The 12,744-nt window shown below is 66.9% G+C and overlaps 1 protein-coding gene across 3 annotated transcripts in view; it reads left to right on the forward strand.

The window, feature by feature from the left end:
• LOC128918597 (opioid-binding protein/cell adhesion molecule homolog) overlaps positions 1 to 12,744 on the forward strand; it is a 319,462-nt gene that overhangs the window by 282,781 nt on the left and 23,937 nt on the right. For all 3 annotated transcript variants that reach the window (XM_054223017.1, XM_054223016.1, XM_054223018.1), the window contains 3 exons: positions 895 to 1,127; positions 12,280 to 12,405; positions 12,603 to 12,737. In XM_054223017.1, coding sequence (XP_054078992.1) covers positions 895 to 1,127; positions 12,280 to 12,405; positions 12,603 to 12,737 — 494 coding nt within the window. The remainder of the gene's footprint in view (positions 1 to 894; positions 1,128 to 12,279; positions 12,406 to 12,602; positions 12,738 to 12,744) is intronic.

The following is a 12,744-nucleotide window of genomic DNA, read 5'->3' on the forward strand; positions in this document are numbered from 1 at the left end:
CGAGCAGGGAAAGCGGAGCTCCTGAGAAACCCCGGGCTCTCAATGTAGCCAAACGCTCGGCATTTTTACTGCGGGGGCGCCGGCGGCGAAGGCCGGCAGTAAATAGAATGGCAAAAATCTATCGAAGGGAAGGAAAAAAGCCGCATTCTCTGGGCGCATTTTCATTCCCTTTTATTCCCCGCTCCCCCGCCCCGGCTCTGTTCTTTGCCAAGGGTCCATCAGCGTCGCGGGCCGGAGCTGCCGAACCCCCGCCCGTCTCGGAGCGGGGAGGGCGGGAGCCAGGCGGGAAATAAATAACGGCAACGGCCGCGTCGCGTGTCCGAGGCGCTCGTCGGATTTACGGCCGCTTATCCAAATGTTCCCTTCTCGTCCCCGCGCGCCGTCTCCGGCTGTTTCTCTTCCTCCCCGCTCCCCCCGCGCGCGCCCGGCCCCTCTCCCCGGCAGCGTGCGCGTATATCGCCCCGGGGATGGCTCGAGGGTGGCGCCGGCAAACCGAACCGTCAGTGAATTTTAGAGCTTCATCTGAAATTCTCCGTGTGCGGGGCGGGTGGCGCAGCGTCGGCGTGGCTTGCGGCGGTCAAACGTAGTGAGAATTTTGTCTGCGGCTCCTCGTCTCTGTGTGAACGGAAAAGGCAGGGCTGGGTTTGTGGTGAATGTGCCGTTCCTGTGAAATCTCAGGGGGCGTGGGATGTGGCGCGCGCCATCTCCCTGCCAGCGATCCGGCCGAGCGCGACGGGGAGCCCGAGCCGCAGCTCCCGTCCCGCTGGCGTCTCCTTTTAGGACGAGCGTGACGGGGAGCCCGCGCCAGCGGGCTGGCGTCTCCTTTTAGCGTCCGGGATACTCGCCATCGGTCGTGCCCCTCGCGTCGGTGACCCTCTGTCTCTTCCGTTGCAGGTGTACCGTGGATGACAGGGTCACGCGGGTGGCGTGGTTGAACCGCAGCACCATCCTGTACGCCGGCAACGACAAGTGGTCTATAGACAACCGGGTGGTCATCCTCTCCAACACCAAGACCCAGTACAGTATCAAGATACACAACGTGGACATCTACGATGAGGGCCCCTACACTTGCTCCGTGCAGACAGACAATCACCCCAAGACTTCGCGCGTCCATCTCATCGTGCAAGGTAGGTCTCGATGTACGGTTGCCATACGGTTTGATACGGAAGGACGCGTGGAGTCGCGACGAGTTCGGAGGCCCTCTCGGCGACGGAGACGTAGGGACGAGACCAACGGGTGTCGCTTTGCGGGCGGGACCTCGCGGGGACGGGGGCGTCGGCCACGGGGGGGAGGCGGACTCGCGTCGTCTCAGCCTCGCCGCGTCGTCCGGTCATCGCGCGGCGCAGGGGACGCCAGGCCGGCGTCCTCCTCCCGCCGCTCCCTCGCCGGTCCCGTCTGCGAATCGGACCCGTCCCTGCTGCTCGGGACCCACGTTGCTCGGTTCGCGCTTTCAGGGAGGTGGCAGTAAGGCGCTCGGGCACGCCTCGGAAGACGCTTCGGCGCAGCCAAAAGCCAAGCACTGCCAGACGCAGCGGAGGAGCTGAGTCCGAGGGCACGAGGCCCCCGGGTTTTGGGAGAGAGGGCAGGAACATGCGGAAGTCGCGGCGGGATGGCGACGGGCCGTCGGCGCAGGGCTTTGTAGGTGAGGATGTCGGCGTAGCAGACGCCGTCGGGTTGGGAAGTGGCGTTGCTGAGGCCACTGCGATGGGGGCTATCCGTGCGTCAGCAGATCGGAGGTGCCCGTAGCGCTCCGGCGGGCGCCGCCTCGGGATCCCGGTGGCTTTGCACCGGCTGCCGGCTTGTGTCCAGTCTGTAGATTAATTTTTCAGAGGTAGCGTTAGTTCAGGTTAGATAAAGATAATGAAAGTTTCTCAATCCTCTTAAAGAAGATTTATCTGGCCGAGTAGAAAGCTCTCGGAATACAATAAAGCGTGTATAAAACCGGGACCTAATCTTTCCTTTAATTTCAAACAGCTGATGGGTATCGATTTTGCAATGAGCAAGCTGAGAAATTTCTCGGCCTCGACAGGTCTCCGAGAAGCCCTCGGCACCAATACCCGTCGATTTACGTATCCTTCCCATGTGGAGGAGGCGGGGTTCGATCCGGGCCACCCTTCCGCGGGCTTTTCGGGGCCGCTCCCGGCGGGAGCGCCTCGGAGGGGCCCCTCGGCTCGGGAAGAGGGGAGCGGCGGACCGCCGGGAGCGTCCCCTCCGTCCCTGGCGGCGGGGTCTCTCCCGCGCCCCCCCGTCGGAGTGGCGTGCAAGCCGTCTGTCCGTCCATCCGCGAAGTTTAATCCGTTTATCCCGTCTCCTCTCCGATGGTGCTAATCCGTCTGGTCAACACGGGTGAAGCACCCAAGCGCTTTGCACCTAATGACATTAGGCAAGCAGGCAGAGTCGGTCCGTATTTGCTCCCGTCGCCCCTTTTTCGGAGCGGGGTCGGCAACGTAGACGCTTGCTGGGCTCGGGCGGCCCGCGGCGGCGGACAGCTCGCATCCCGAGCGAGGGTCCGGCGGCGAGGCGTTCCGAGATGTGGCGGGAAGAGCTTTCCCCCGGCGGGCACGAGCCATGTCGAACGGGTCCCGCCGCAGCGATCCGCGCGGCCGCGGGGAAGCCTGAGAGGAGGCAGGGACGGGCGGTTACAGAGGCCGAGGCGATGCGGACCGCGCCGGGAAGATTTTGCGTTTGTTTATTCCGGCGCTAAGCTCAAGCCAGGCGGTTCGCCCAAGTCGTGGCGCCAAGAAAATGCACATGTAGATAGACGTGCTCTTGCAGCGATGGTCACGTCCGGAGAAGGAGATCCTTCGTTGCTGCGTTCTCGCTTCCTCTGCAGCGCAGTCCGGTGCGTCAGACGCGCTTGCCAGTGGCTCGGAGCGAGCGGCATCGCCTGCGGGCCGTTAGCCCCCGCGCCCGCGTGCCGGGGAGGAGGTGGTTTTCTACGGGGGCGGGTAAGAATTAGCTCCGCGGTCCGTGCCGGGAGGAAGGGAGCGGCGTTCCGAGGAGGCAGGCGAGCCGAGGACGTGCTTCGCAGGGCAGGAGCGAAGCCCTCTTTCGGCGGTAGCTCTCCCGGCCCTAAATGTCGGCTTCGACAAGAGGTTCGGCGTCCTCCTCCGTCAAGGAGGCGGCCAGGGTGGGAGGAGCACAGGGGACGGCCAGGCAGGGCCCGGCACGTGCCGGCGGAGCAGCCAGCGGGCAGCGGCCACCGGTTAGCGAGTGCCGTCAGGTCCATTAATTTATACTGGCCCTTTGCAAAGGTAAAAGTTGACTGGAGAGAGCATCGATTCTTCGTCCCCGCGTTCAATGGGGTTTTAATTGCGCTACGGCGGGGCCTGGCCTTCCCTCCCGGCAGCCCGGCGATAAATCTGCCGGGGAGTCGCCGTCCACGGTAAACGTGTCCGTCGGTGGCAGCGTTAATACGTTTCTCGGATCGGTGCATCGCAGCAGCCGCCAAAGAGGGCCCGTAAGAGTGTAGATGGCAGCGGGCCAGAGGGGTTCTTTTGTCTCCCTTTTTCTCCGGTTTCCGGGGGCTCCCTCGCGACGATGGGACGGACGCTTTCAGGGCCGTGCCAGGGCGTTTCAGGGGGAGCGAGGAGCGCGGGGAGGCTCGGCGTGTAATCTCGTATGAGCAGACCAGGAGGCACCTTGTCGCCTTTGCGGCCTAGACAGCTGGCGCGGAGGACGCCGCGGGGACGGGGATACCTCGGAGGCACGACACCCCCCCGCGAAGCCCACGTCGCCTCTTGGGAGGCGGGAAGCGTCGCGGACGAGCCGGGAAACCCCGCGGCATTGTGCCGCGAGAGGGTTTCGGCGCGAGGGGCGCGGCGGACGGTAGCCAGGGCTCGGCCGCGCCTCCTCGGCACGGGGAGTTTCAGGACGTGGGGTATAGTTCATAGCGTCAGGGAATCGCAGAGCTGCCTGGGTGGGCAGGCGCCTTTCGGATCGTCTTTAATTGCGGATCGTCGTTTCCGTGCGAAACGCGGAGCTCGGGGTGCACGTTTTGGTTTAGACGGTGGTTTTTGAGGTCAGCGTCCCGGCGTCCTCCTCATTCAGGCAGCCGTAGGGAGGAGGGAGTACGCATCGAAGGGGCGTAGCGTAGCGCGGCACCGTTTCGGGGCCCACGCGCGGCACGACACCCCGTCCGCGACACCCGAGATCTCGGCGTTGCCCGTCGATACCGGCCGTCCCTACCTCGGCATGGTCCGCGGTATTCCTCAGATGTCCTCGGTTTCTGACGTAGTTCGAGACCCTGCCCCTGTACTGCCTTAATCCCGCTCGCCACGGATTTTTGTCATCGAAACCTCTCCCGGCGGTCGGCGTCGTTACCGTTTGGTTCGCCTCAGCGTGATCCGTTTTCCCGTCTCGGCGTCGTGCCGCGTTCCTCGACCCAGGGGCCGGGCGGGGTTCGGAAGGACCGCGGCCTTCGTTTCCGGTGGCGAGGTCCCGGTCGTGCGGTTGGTCCTCCCGAGTCCGAGGAAGGAAGCGCTCCCGGCTCTGATCCCGTGTCCCTCGGCGCAGGCGCCGCCTCTCCAAGCGGCGGCGATGCAGGCGTAGCTATTCCGCCAGCTTCCGGAAAGCCAGGTGAGCCGATTTCGTCCTTCGTAAGGATAACCGCCGGCTCCTGGAGTCTCAACGAGGGCCGCCCCTTGTTCCGCTCTTCTTCCCGGACGCGGGCCGCGCTCCAGGCTCGCCCGGCACCGCAGGTTTTGCGACGGCCGCAGTTAATTTCGCGATCGTTTATCGCGCCGGCTTTGACGTCCGGGCGGGAGCCGAGACGGCGATAGCTATTGAAACCTTACCCGGGGCGGGGGGGGCCGTACGGCGGAGGGCTGACCGAGGAGGCGCGGGGAGCGGCGCGGCCTTGCCGGCTCGTCACGGGGAAGAGTCCATCGTTGGCACTAAAGGTAGAAAGCGCTCATGTTGTAAGCGTTCGGATGCTGCAGTATTTTGACGCGAGGGGCGCACGCGTGGCACGCGGAAGGACTCCAGAGAAGGGAAAGGGTGGTAGAAAGTAGCGCCCGGCAGGCGGCGACCCGCGCAGCCGGCTCGCGTCCTCCTCAGGAGCTTCTTCTGCCCCTCGGGACCCCGTCCCAATCGGCGACGGCTTGGGGTTTTTGTGTGCCTACGGAAGAATACGCAGAAAGAAGGAACAGAAGGGAAGCGGCAAGCGTAGGGGGAACCCAAACAAAGCCAGAGGGACGAGAAGAAATGCCGGGAGACTCGTAGAGGAAGGGGAAGAGCGGAGGAGAGGCGCGTGCCCAGTGGAGCAGCGGGCGTCAAAAGAGCGGGAAGCGGCAACGGGGAGAAAAGAAAAGATGTTGCAAGGAGCCCGGAGAGAGGGAAGGTCTGCGACGAGCGAGGGGCCGACGGGCAGGAGGGAGGCGGCACCCGCCGCCGCGGCGGGAGCGGCCACCTTCCCTAAAGTGTTTGTCATGACGCGCTAGTAACAGCCAGGTCCGAAGTGTGGAGGGGAGCGCGGAGGAGGGGCAGGGCGGGGAGCCCCCAGAGGGCGTCCCGGGGCTCCCCTTCTCCGGGAGCCTCGGCGTGCGGGAAAGGCCCCGGCAGGATCGGAGCCGCGGGGACCGGGAGCCGACGCGACGGAAGCGCGGCGGCAGGTGATTAATTACAGCAGAAAGCGAGGATGAGGGAGAGGGGGGAGCACCGGAAAAGTCGTTTCCCCATTATATTTCCGATCCGAAAGAAGGTTTTAGCGCGCGCACACAAATAGCTCCCTGGGAAGCACTCTCGCTTGCTAATTGTTCATAAATTTACTGACAGGTGGTTTACACAGTAGGTATAACGCGCCGAGTTTTGCTCTTACGGCTTCCCCCGTCTCGACGCGAAAACCCGGAGAGAAAGGGCGCATGGCAAGTGGTCGGGAGGCTCCGCCCGGCACAGGGCGCCGGATGCCGGCGTCGAGTCGGCGCAACGGCTCGCGACCAGTCCGTCCCCGTCGGGTTTCGCATTTGGTCCCGCGCAGGGGCCCGGGCCGGCTCGGCCGTTCCTTTTTGGGATCCGGTGAGGTTTTCTTGCGGGGTTTCCACCCTAACAGGCGTCAGAGCATCACGGTCCGGCCCCGTGGCAGGGCTCCCGCCGCACGTGGAGACGGGGGACGCGCTGCGGGACGCTCCCGGGCTCGGAGGCCATCATTGAGGAGCGTTTACGACCCAGAGAAGGGAGAGGGGAGATAGTCGCCGAAACGCGGAACCCGCAGCGGGCGCAAGGCGGCGGCGCGGCGGCGAGCGACTCGGGCGGGCACCGGCGCTAAGGGGCAGCGGGGAGGCGAGTCAGCGTGTGTGCCGTGGCGCGTGTCAGCGTCATGTGTCGTCGACGGTCACGCCACGAGGACCGGCGTGCTGTCTCATCCCGCACGGTCGAGCGCGGCAGAGGCGTCCCCGCCGGCGGGCACCGGACCCGTGCGGTCGCGGGAGAGGCCGAGGCTGTCCGTCGTTGCCTTCGGCGCGTCGGGCGGCGGCTCGCGAGATCCGGTCGCGTCGGCCTGCGGGCCGCGGAGCGGCGGCAGGGGCGGCAGGGGCTCGGGCGGCCCCGGCGACCGGAGGAGGGGCCGGGACCTCCAGTGCTCGGGAGGGTCCCCCGGATCGCCCGGCTCTGCCGGCGAGGGACGTTGCCGGCGTGGCACGTAGCGTCAGGAGGCAGGGCAGCGTGAGGGAGGCGCGTGCCCGCGGCCAGCCCCCCGGGGCGGTTTTCTCGGTTGCAGAGCAAGGGAGGGACGGCACGTCTCCCAGAGCGGCACGCGCCGGGGCCAGACGGGGCGCGCTCGTCGGCACATGGGGTGGCGCAGCTCTCGAGCGGTAAAGGAAGGAGATAAATCACGGGCTTATTGTTATTGAATTTAGTGGCATCGCTTTCACATTCGATTTCTCTCGCCGGCTTTGCGGAAAACAAGAAATTACAGTGCCAATGCCTTTTGTGGCCGACGGAACATTACGCATTAGCTTAGCCGTGATTAATATTACGCGGGGTCGATGCAATCCTGCGCGGGCCGCGCGCCGTTCGGGCGAGACTGTGCCGCCGCCGGCTTCCTCGGCATGTCGTCGCCATCGTGCGGGCTCGTAGTTGCGGTCTCGTACAAGGAAGGGAGGACGATGAACGAGGCGGGGGACGGGGACCGCGCGCCTCCACCGGGCTTTCTCCCCCGAGCTCCTGAAGGCGAGCGTCTCGCCCCCGTGCCGGGAGACGCCTCGGGGCCGGGGAGGGCCTCCGGGAGGGGTCGCGGCCGCGTTCGTCCGCGGCGCGTCCCGGCACCCCCCCGGGAACGCAGGTGCCGTTCCTGACGGCGGGTGAGGACAGGTCAACGGCGGCGGGCATCCCGCACGTGGGGGCCCATGCCTGTCATGGGGTTACTGTGCGTGAGCGACGGGGGAGCCGCTCGCCCTTTTTTCCTCAGCTGTTGCGTGGCGCGGGAGCGGAGCGGCGGGAGCTGGCCGGTGGAGCCAGGTGTTACGCAGTCTCTTGTGCGCACGAAGACATGTTAGCGCGTCAATAGACGGAGCGGGCGACGGCCCCGCCTCTTCCCGGCCGAGCGACAGCCCCGCCGTCTCCGTTCTTCTAGCTGGGGGCGCGTTGCTGTGGCCGTTCTAGAATCACAGAATCAGGGAACGGGTTGGGTCGGAAGGGACGTCCAGTGCCGCCCCTCTGCGCCGGGCAGGGAGACGCCTCCCAGCAGACCGGGTCGCCCCAAGCCCCGTCCAGCCCGGCCTCGAACCCCTCCAGGGACGGGGTGGCCACAGCTTCCCCGGGCAACATGGGCCGGGGGCTCACCGCCCTCACAGCAAACAATTTCTTCCCGGTGTCCCGTCTCCGTCTGCCCTCTTCCAGTTGAAAGCCATTCCCCCTCGTCCCGCGGCTCCCCTCCCCGACCCAGAGTCCCTCCCCGGCCCTCTCCGGGGCCTCCTCTGGACCCCGTCCAGCAGGTCCGCGTCCCGGCGCGCCCGCAGCCGGACGCAGGACTCCGGGTAGGGGTCTCTCCCGAGCGGAGCGGCGGGGCAGAACGCCCCCTCGCTCGCCCTGCCGGCCGCGCAGCCAGGGAGGAAGGCCAGGCCGCGGGGGGCTTTCTGGGCAGGCGATGCCATTTTCGGCGTTGGGTTGAGCTTCTCAGCCGCCGCCTCCCCCCAGGCCCTTCTCTCCGGCTCGATCTCCGCGTTTTCTCTGCCCAGGTCGTATTTGTGTTGATCCTGTAGGTGTGGCGAGGAGAGGGTGGCGTCCCTACGGGCTCTCGGTAGGGCAGGGGGAGGCAACTGTAAGGTTCCAGGGGTAAACAGGGGAAAGGGTGCTGGGGAGCGGGACACGAGTCGGCACAGTACGTAGGAGGGTGGCGTGACCCGTCCCTTTGGGGACGTGGAGGGCTCCGCGCGGGGATGGGAAGGAGGACGGACCGCGCGCCCAGCTCAATCCTTTGCGAGACAGGACGGCTCCGGCCGGACGCGATGGTCAGAGGAGCCGTGCGCACGCCTCGGTCGTACCGGCCTCCTAGCGCCCGCAGGGCATGGCCGGAGCGCCGTTTTACCTCCCCGGTCGCGCGTGTCACCGGATTCCTCCTGCCTGGCGGCGCTCGGGTCCGGCCTGGTGCCAGACGCGTCCGCGCGTGGACCCGGCCGCCCGCCGCCTCTCCCACGGCATTCCCCGCGCCAAGGGGAAGGAGGCGCGCCCTCGAGATGCCGTCCTCATCGGCCTGGCCGGCGGGATCGACAGCAACGTCATCGGGGGCCTGAGACGTCCTTCTCCGAGCCTTGGTGACGTCGTAGGCGACGAGGGCTGCGGCGGCGGGCTATGGGGCGGCGGGACGGGGTCCCGAGCTCCGCCGCACGTCCCCGCCGCCTCTCGGCGGCATTTCCCCGGCTCCTCGGGCTTCTGGCTCGCGGCGGAGGGATTTGGGAGGCGCCCTCGTTCGGCGACCCGTGCCAGACCGTCCGCGTCCTCTGCTCCGGGTCCGGGTTGTAGCGGCGACGCGTGTATTCGTGTGCCTTGCCGCACGAGGAACGGGCGCGCCGGGGCCGCAGGGATCGCATTCGGGATCTCTTAGGGCTGCGTGAGCTTTTGGGGCTTCGGGATGCTTTCCGTATCTGTAGGAGCTTTCGGCATGGTTTGGCACTTTTGGGGCCTGGAGGAACCGTAAGGGTTTTTTTTTTTTTTTAGGATCCTTGAGGGCTGCAGGAGCTCTTTGGGCTTGCGGATGCTCTTCGCGTCTCGTAGGGCTGTGGGAGCTTTCAGGGAGTTTAGGAACTTCGGGGGCTCTAAGGAACCGTATGGTTTTTCAGGACCTTTTAGGCCTCGTAGGAGCCGTAGGGTTTCTTGGGAAGCGTTAGGGCTTTTAGGGGCCTTTTTTGGCCAGGAGGGAAAGTGTCGACGCGTCGAGGAGGGGGACGGGCTCCCGCCCGTGTTCGGCGTGGCAAGTTTTGTGGGGGTCCTTTGTGGGTGCAGTCTGCGAGCCGGGCGACGGGAGGGGGACGCCGGTCCCGAGCCGGGAGGGCGCAGACGCACATCCGGCTCCGCCTGACACCCCGCCCCCACCTGTTGGGTCCGGAGAGTGTGACCGCGTCCCAGGGGCGACTCGCCAGAGGCGAGCGGGATGGCAATCGTGCCGGGGGCGAATCCGGAGGGAGCCGGGCTGAGGGCGCATCGGCGTCCCTCGGCCGGGCGCCGTGGGGTCCGTCCGCCCACCCGCCCGCCCGCGATGAGACCGGGCGCTTCTGCGCAGGGTCTGACGGGAGCAGGGCCGCGCGGAGGAGACGGGAGGGTTCTTGGCGGGCTTGCCGAGCGTTGAAGCGTTGGCGTGGTTACTGTCAATAGCGAGGGCGTGTTTTCTCTCCGGTCGGATTTTAGCGGGGTGGCAATGTTTTACTCTCGCGGCCTTGGACTGGTTTCGGCGGCGGCTCGGGGGTTGTCGTCGGCCCCGTTTGTCGTGTCGGAGACGGCGCACGCGTTGTCTCGTGGCGCTATCGGAGCGGTTTGGGCGGAGGGGGGAGCATGTGTTGCGTGTCCGAGAACCGTTTAGTATGAAATACCGGCTTCGGGAGGTGGAGACAGAGGTTTCGGTCCTCTTGTTCTGGGGCGGCGGGGGAAAAACTCTAACCGGAGATGTAGTCACCGGTCCGTGGTTTACAAGACCGACGTTTCTTCTAAGCTATGAGAGTGTTTTCGGTAGTTGCGCATTGTGTTTTCGCGGGTCCCGGCGATGGGCAACAGGAGCAGTAGGAGGGTGAAGCCGGTGAGGGCGGCGAGTCGTCTGATGTCACGGAACGGGCGTTCCGTGGCCCGGCCGCCCGCTCACGTTAGGACGAAGAGGTCGGCGGCCCGGGCTCAGCGCAGGAGCCGCGACAGGGGACGGGAGGTTCTTGCACGTCGGGTGGATTTGTGGCGCAGGGGGCTTAGTGACGGGACGCGCAGGGGGGCCGCTAGGGCCAGCGCGCCTCCCGGTTTGTTGGGGACAGAGCGCAGGATAGCAGATGCGAATAGGAAGTGGCGTTCGGGCTTGATAGGCGGGGGCGTAACAACGACGGCGACGCCGACGACGTATCTGTCGGGGGCCGCGGAGCGCCCGGGCTTCCTCGGACATACGGTATTCTCTGGTTTTGTCGTGTGAGCTGCGTGTGGCCGTCCCCAGCGTTCGGAGTCGGGGCCTGGGGGTTCGCGACGTGTGGGAGGCGCCCGCTCCGCCCCGGCGGCGCGCCGGCCCGCCAGCAGCGGTGCGTACGGGGCGCAGGGCTGTGAGCGGCAGATAACGTGTGCAGGGGTAGGCTTCGTGGCGTCTCCGTTGCCGGCCCTGTTGTCCCCTCGGATGGAAGCGGAGCCGCGAGAAAGCCGGCCGGCCGGCTCACACGCGGGCGGCCGAGCGCGGATCGTGCGACGCCTCGTGGCGGAGGTCGACGTTGTTTGCTTGATGGTCCCGGTAGTCATTTGAGGTGCCGCGAGCGGAGGGGAGAGGCCGAGGGGCGCCGGCCATCGGGGAGGAGGCGAGACCTTTGAGGGAGCAAGGGGTTTCTGCAGCCTGCCGGTGGCACAGCTCGTCGGGGCGGCCTGAAGGCCGAGTCTGCGTTCTGGGGCTCGCCGGCACATTCTCGGTTTTTCGGGTCGCTGCTTTCCCCTGAAGGACTCGGACAAGCTCGCTGCGCTCGTAGGAGACTATACTTCTGCAGTAATGTGTCGAGGTGCGGGGACGTTGACCGCCTTGCGGGGCCCACGGGGCCGTGGAGACCGCGCCGGGCGTGCGCCACGGCGCGTCCTTGAGCGTCACCTCCGGTGCGCCGGGGAAGGAGGCGGTCGGCGGAGGTGGCGCGGAAAAGGCCATCGTCTCCCCCGTGCCGGGGAGGCTGCGCGAGAGGGATGGGCTCGCCAGGGGCGGGTTTTGTGGCATATGTCAGCGAGGAGCCCGGCGGTTCCGGGCGGTTTTGGCCGAGCCGCTCGGGGCACGCGGCCCCCGGGCGCGCCGCCGGACGTCCCTTTGTCCGGTCCGCTTGGGGAGCGGCACGGCAGCCCCAGCAGGGCAGGGACGGTCGCCGCGGGCACGAGGCCTGGCCCCGGGCTTCGATTCCAGGCGGCGCTGGCGCTGGCCGTGGGGTTTTTGAGGGAGCATTGCATCCTTGCGGCATCGGGGGAGAACCCTCGGCGCGAGGGTTGGATGCGCGGCGGCATGGGTAGCGGGGCCCGCGGCCCGTCCAGCCTTTGGCGGGGGGGGGGGGGGGGGGCAGGGGGGGTGGCACGGGGCATCCTTTGGGGTCCCGTCGGGGCGGTGTGTAGTAGCGTGCGCCTAGTTTCGCTTGTTCTCTCTTTTTGGGGCGGGTCCCTTTTGGGGGCGGCGTCTGCCGGCCCGGCGGCTCAGAGCCCCGGGGTGGGGCATCGGTGCGCGGGCTTTAATTGCTTTTCGCTGGGGCCGGGGATATTTATGAGAGTGGAGATTGCCGGGTTATTTATGCGAGGGAGTATCTGGGCGCGGAGCCGTATAAATCACCGCGGCTGGTATCGAACGGAGCAGGCGCTCAGTAATTGAAAGAGCTTTAATAAATATGCTACAATACGAGCCGGGTCGGAGAGTGGGTTATCGGGATGCGGGCGGGCGGGCGGCAGGCGTGTCCGCCTCCCATCCCTGCCGGGCGACGCCAGCTTTGAGGGACGGGGTCGGTGGGAGGAGAGGGCGACAGGGAGGAGGGCGGCGGCCGTCGTCGGGGCGGGTCTCGGGGCCGGCGCTTCCCGGGGGTGCGCCAAGGCATCCGTGCCGGCAGGTGCGTTGACGGCGGCTGGGGTTTTTCTTTTTGTCTTTGGCAGTTCCCCCGCAGATCGTCAACATCTCGTCAGACATCACTGTCAACGAGGGCAGCAGCGTGACCCTTATGTGCCTGGCCTTCGGCCGACCGGAGCCCACCGTCACGTGGCGGCACCTGTCCGGGAAAGGTGAGAGCTTGCTGGGGGCTCGGCGGACGAGCCGCCCGGCCCGTGGGGCACGGAGGGACGTCTCTGTCGAGGCGGCCCGGGCGAGGGCGAGGCGGCGGGCCGCAGGGAGCGGCCCGGTCAGAGGGCGTGGGTGCCGGGGTCCCGCACGCGTGGCGGCGGAAGGGTGACGGCGCTCCGTGTCGGCGGCTGTGTCCCAGGGCCCGGGTTCGCAAGCGAGGACGAGTACCTGGAGATCACGGGCATCACGCGGGAGCAGTCCGGGGAGTACGAGTGCAGCGCCGTGAACGACGTGGCCGTCCCGGACGTGCGGAAAGTCAAAGTCACCGTCAACTGTGAGTG

The sequence above is a fragment of the Rissa tridactyla genome, chromosome 17, assembly GCF_028500815.1.
Source record: "Rissa tridactyla isolate bRisTri1 chromosome 17, bRisTri1.patW.cur.20221130, whole genome shotgun sequence".
NCBI classification, from domain to species: Eukaryota; Metazoa; Chordata; class Aves; order Charadriiformes; family Laridae; genus Rissa; species Rissa tridactyla.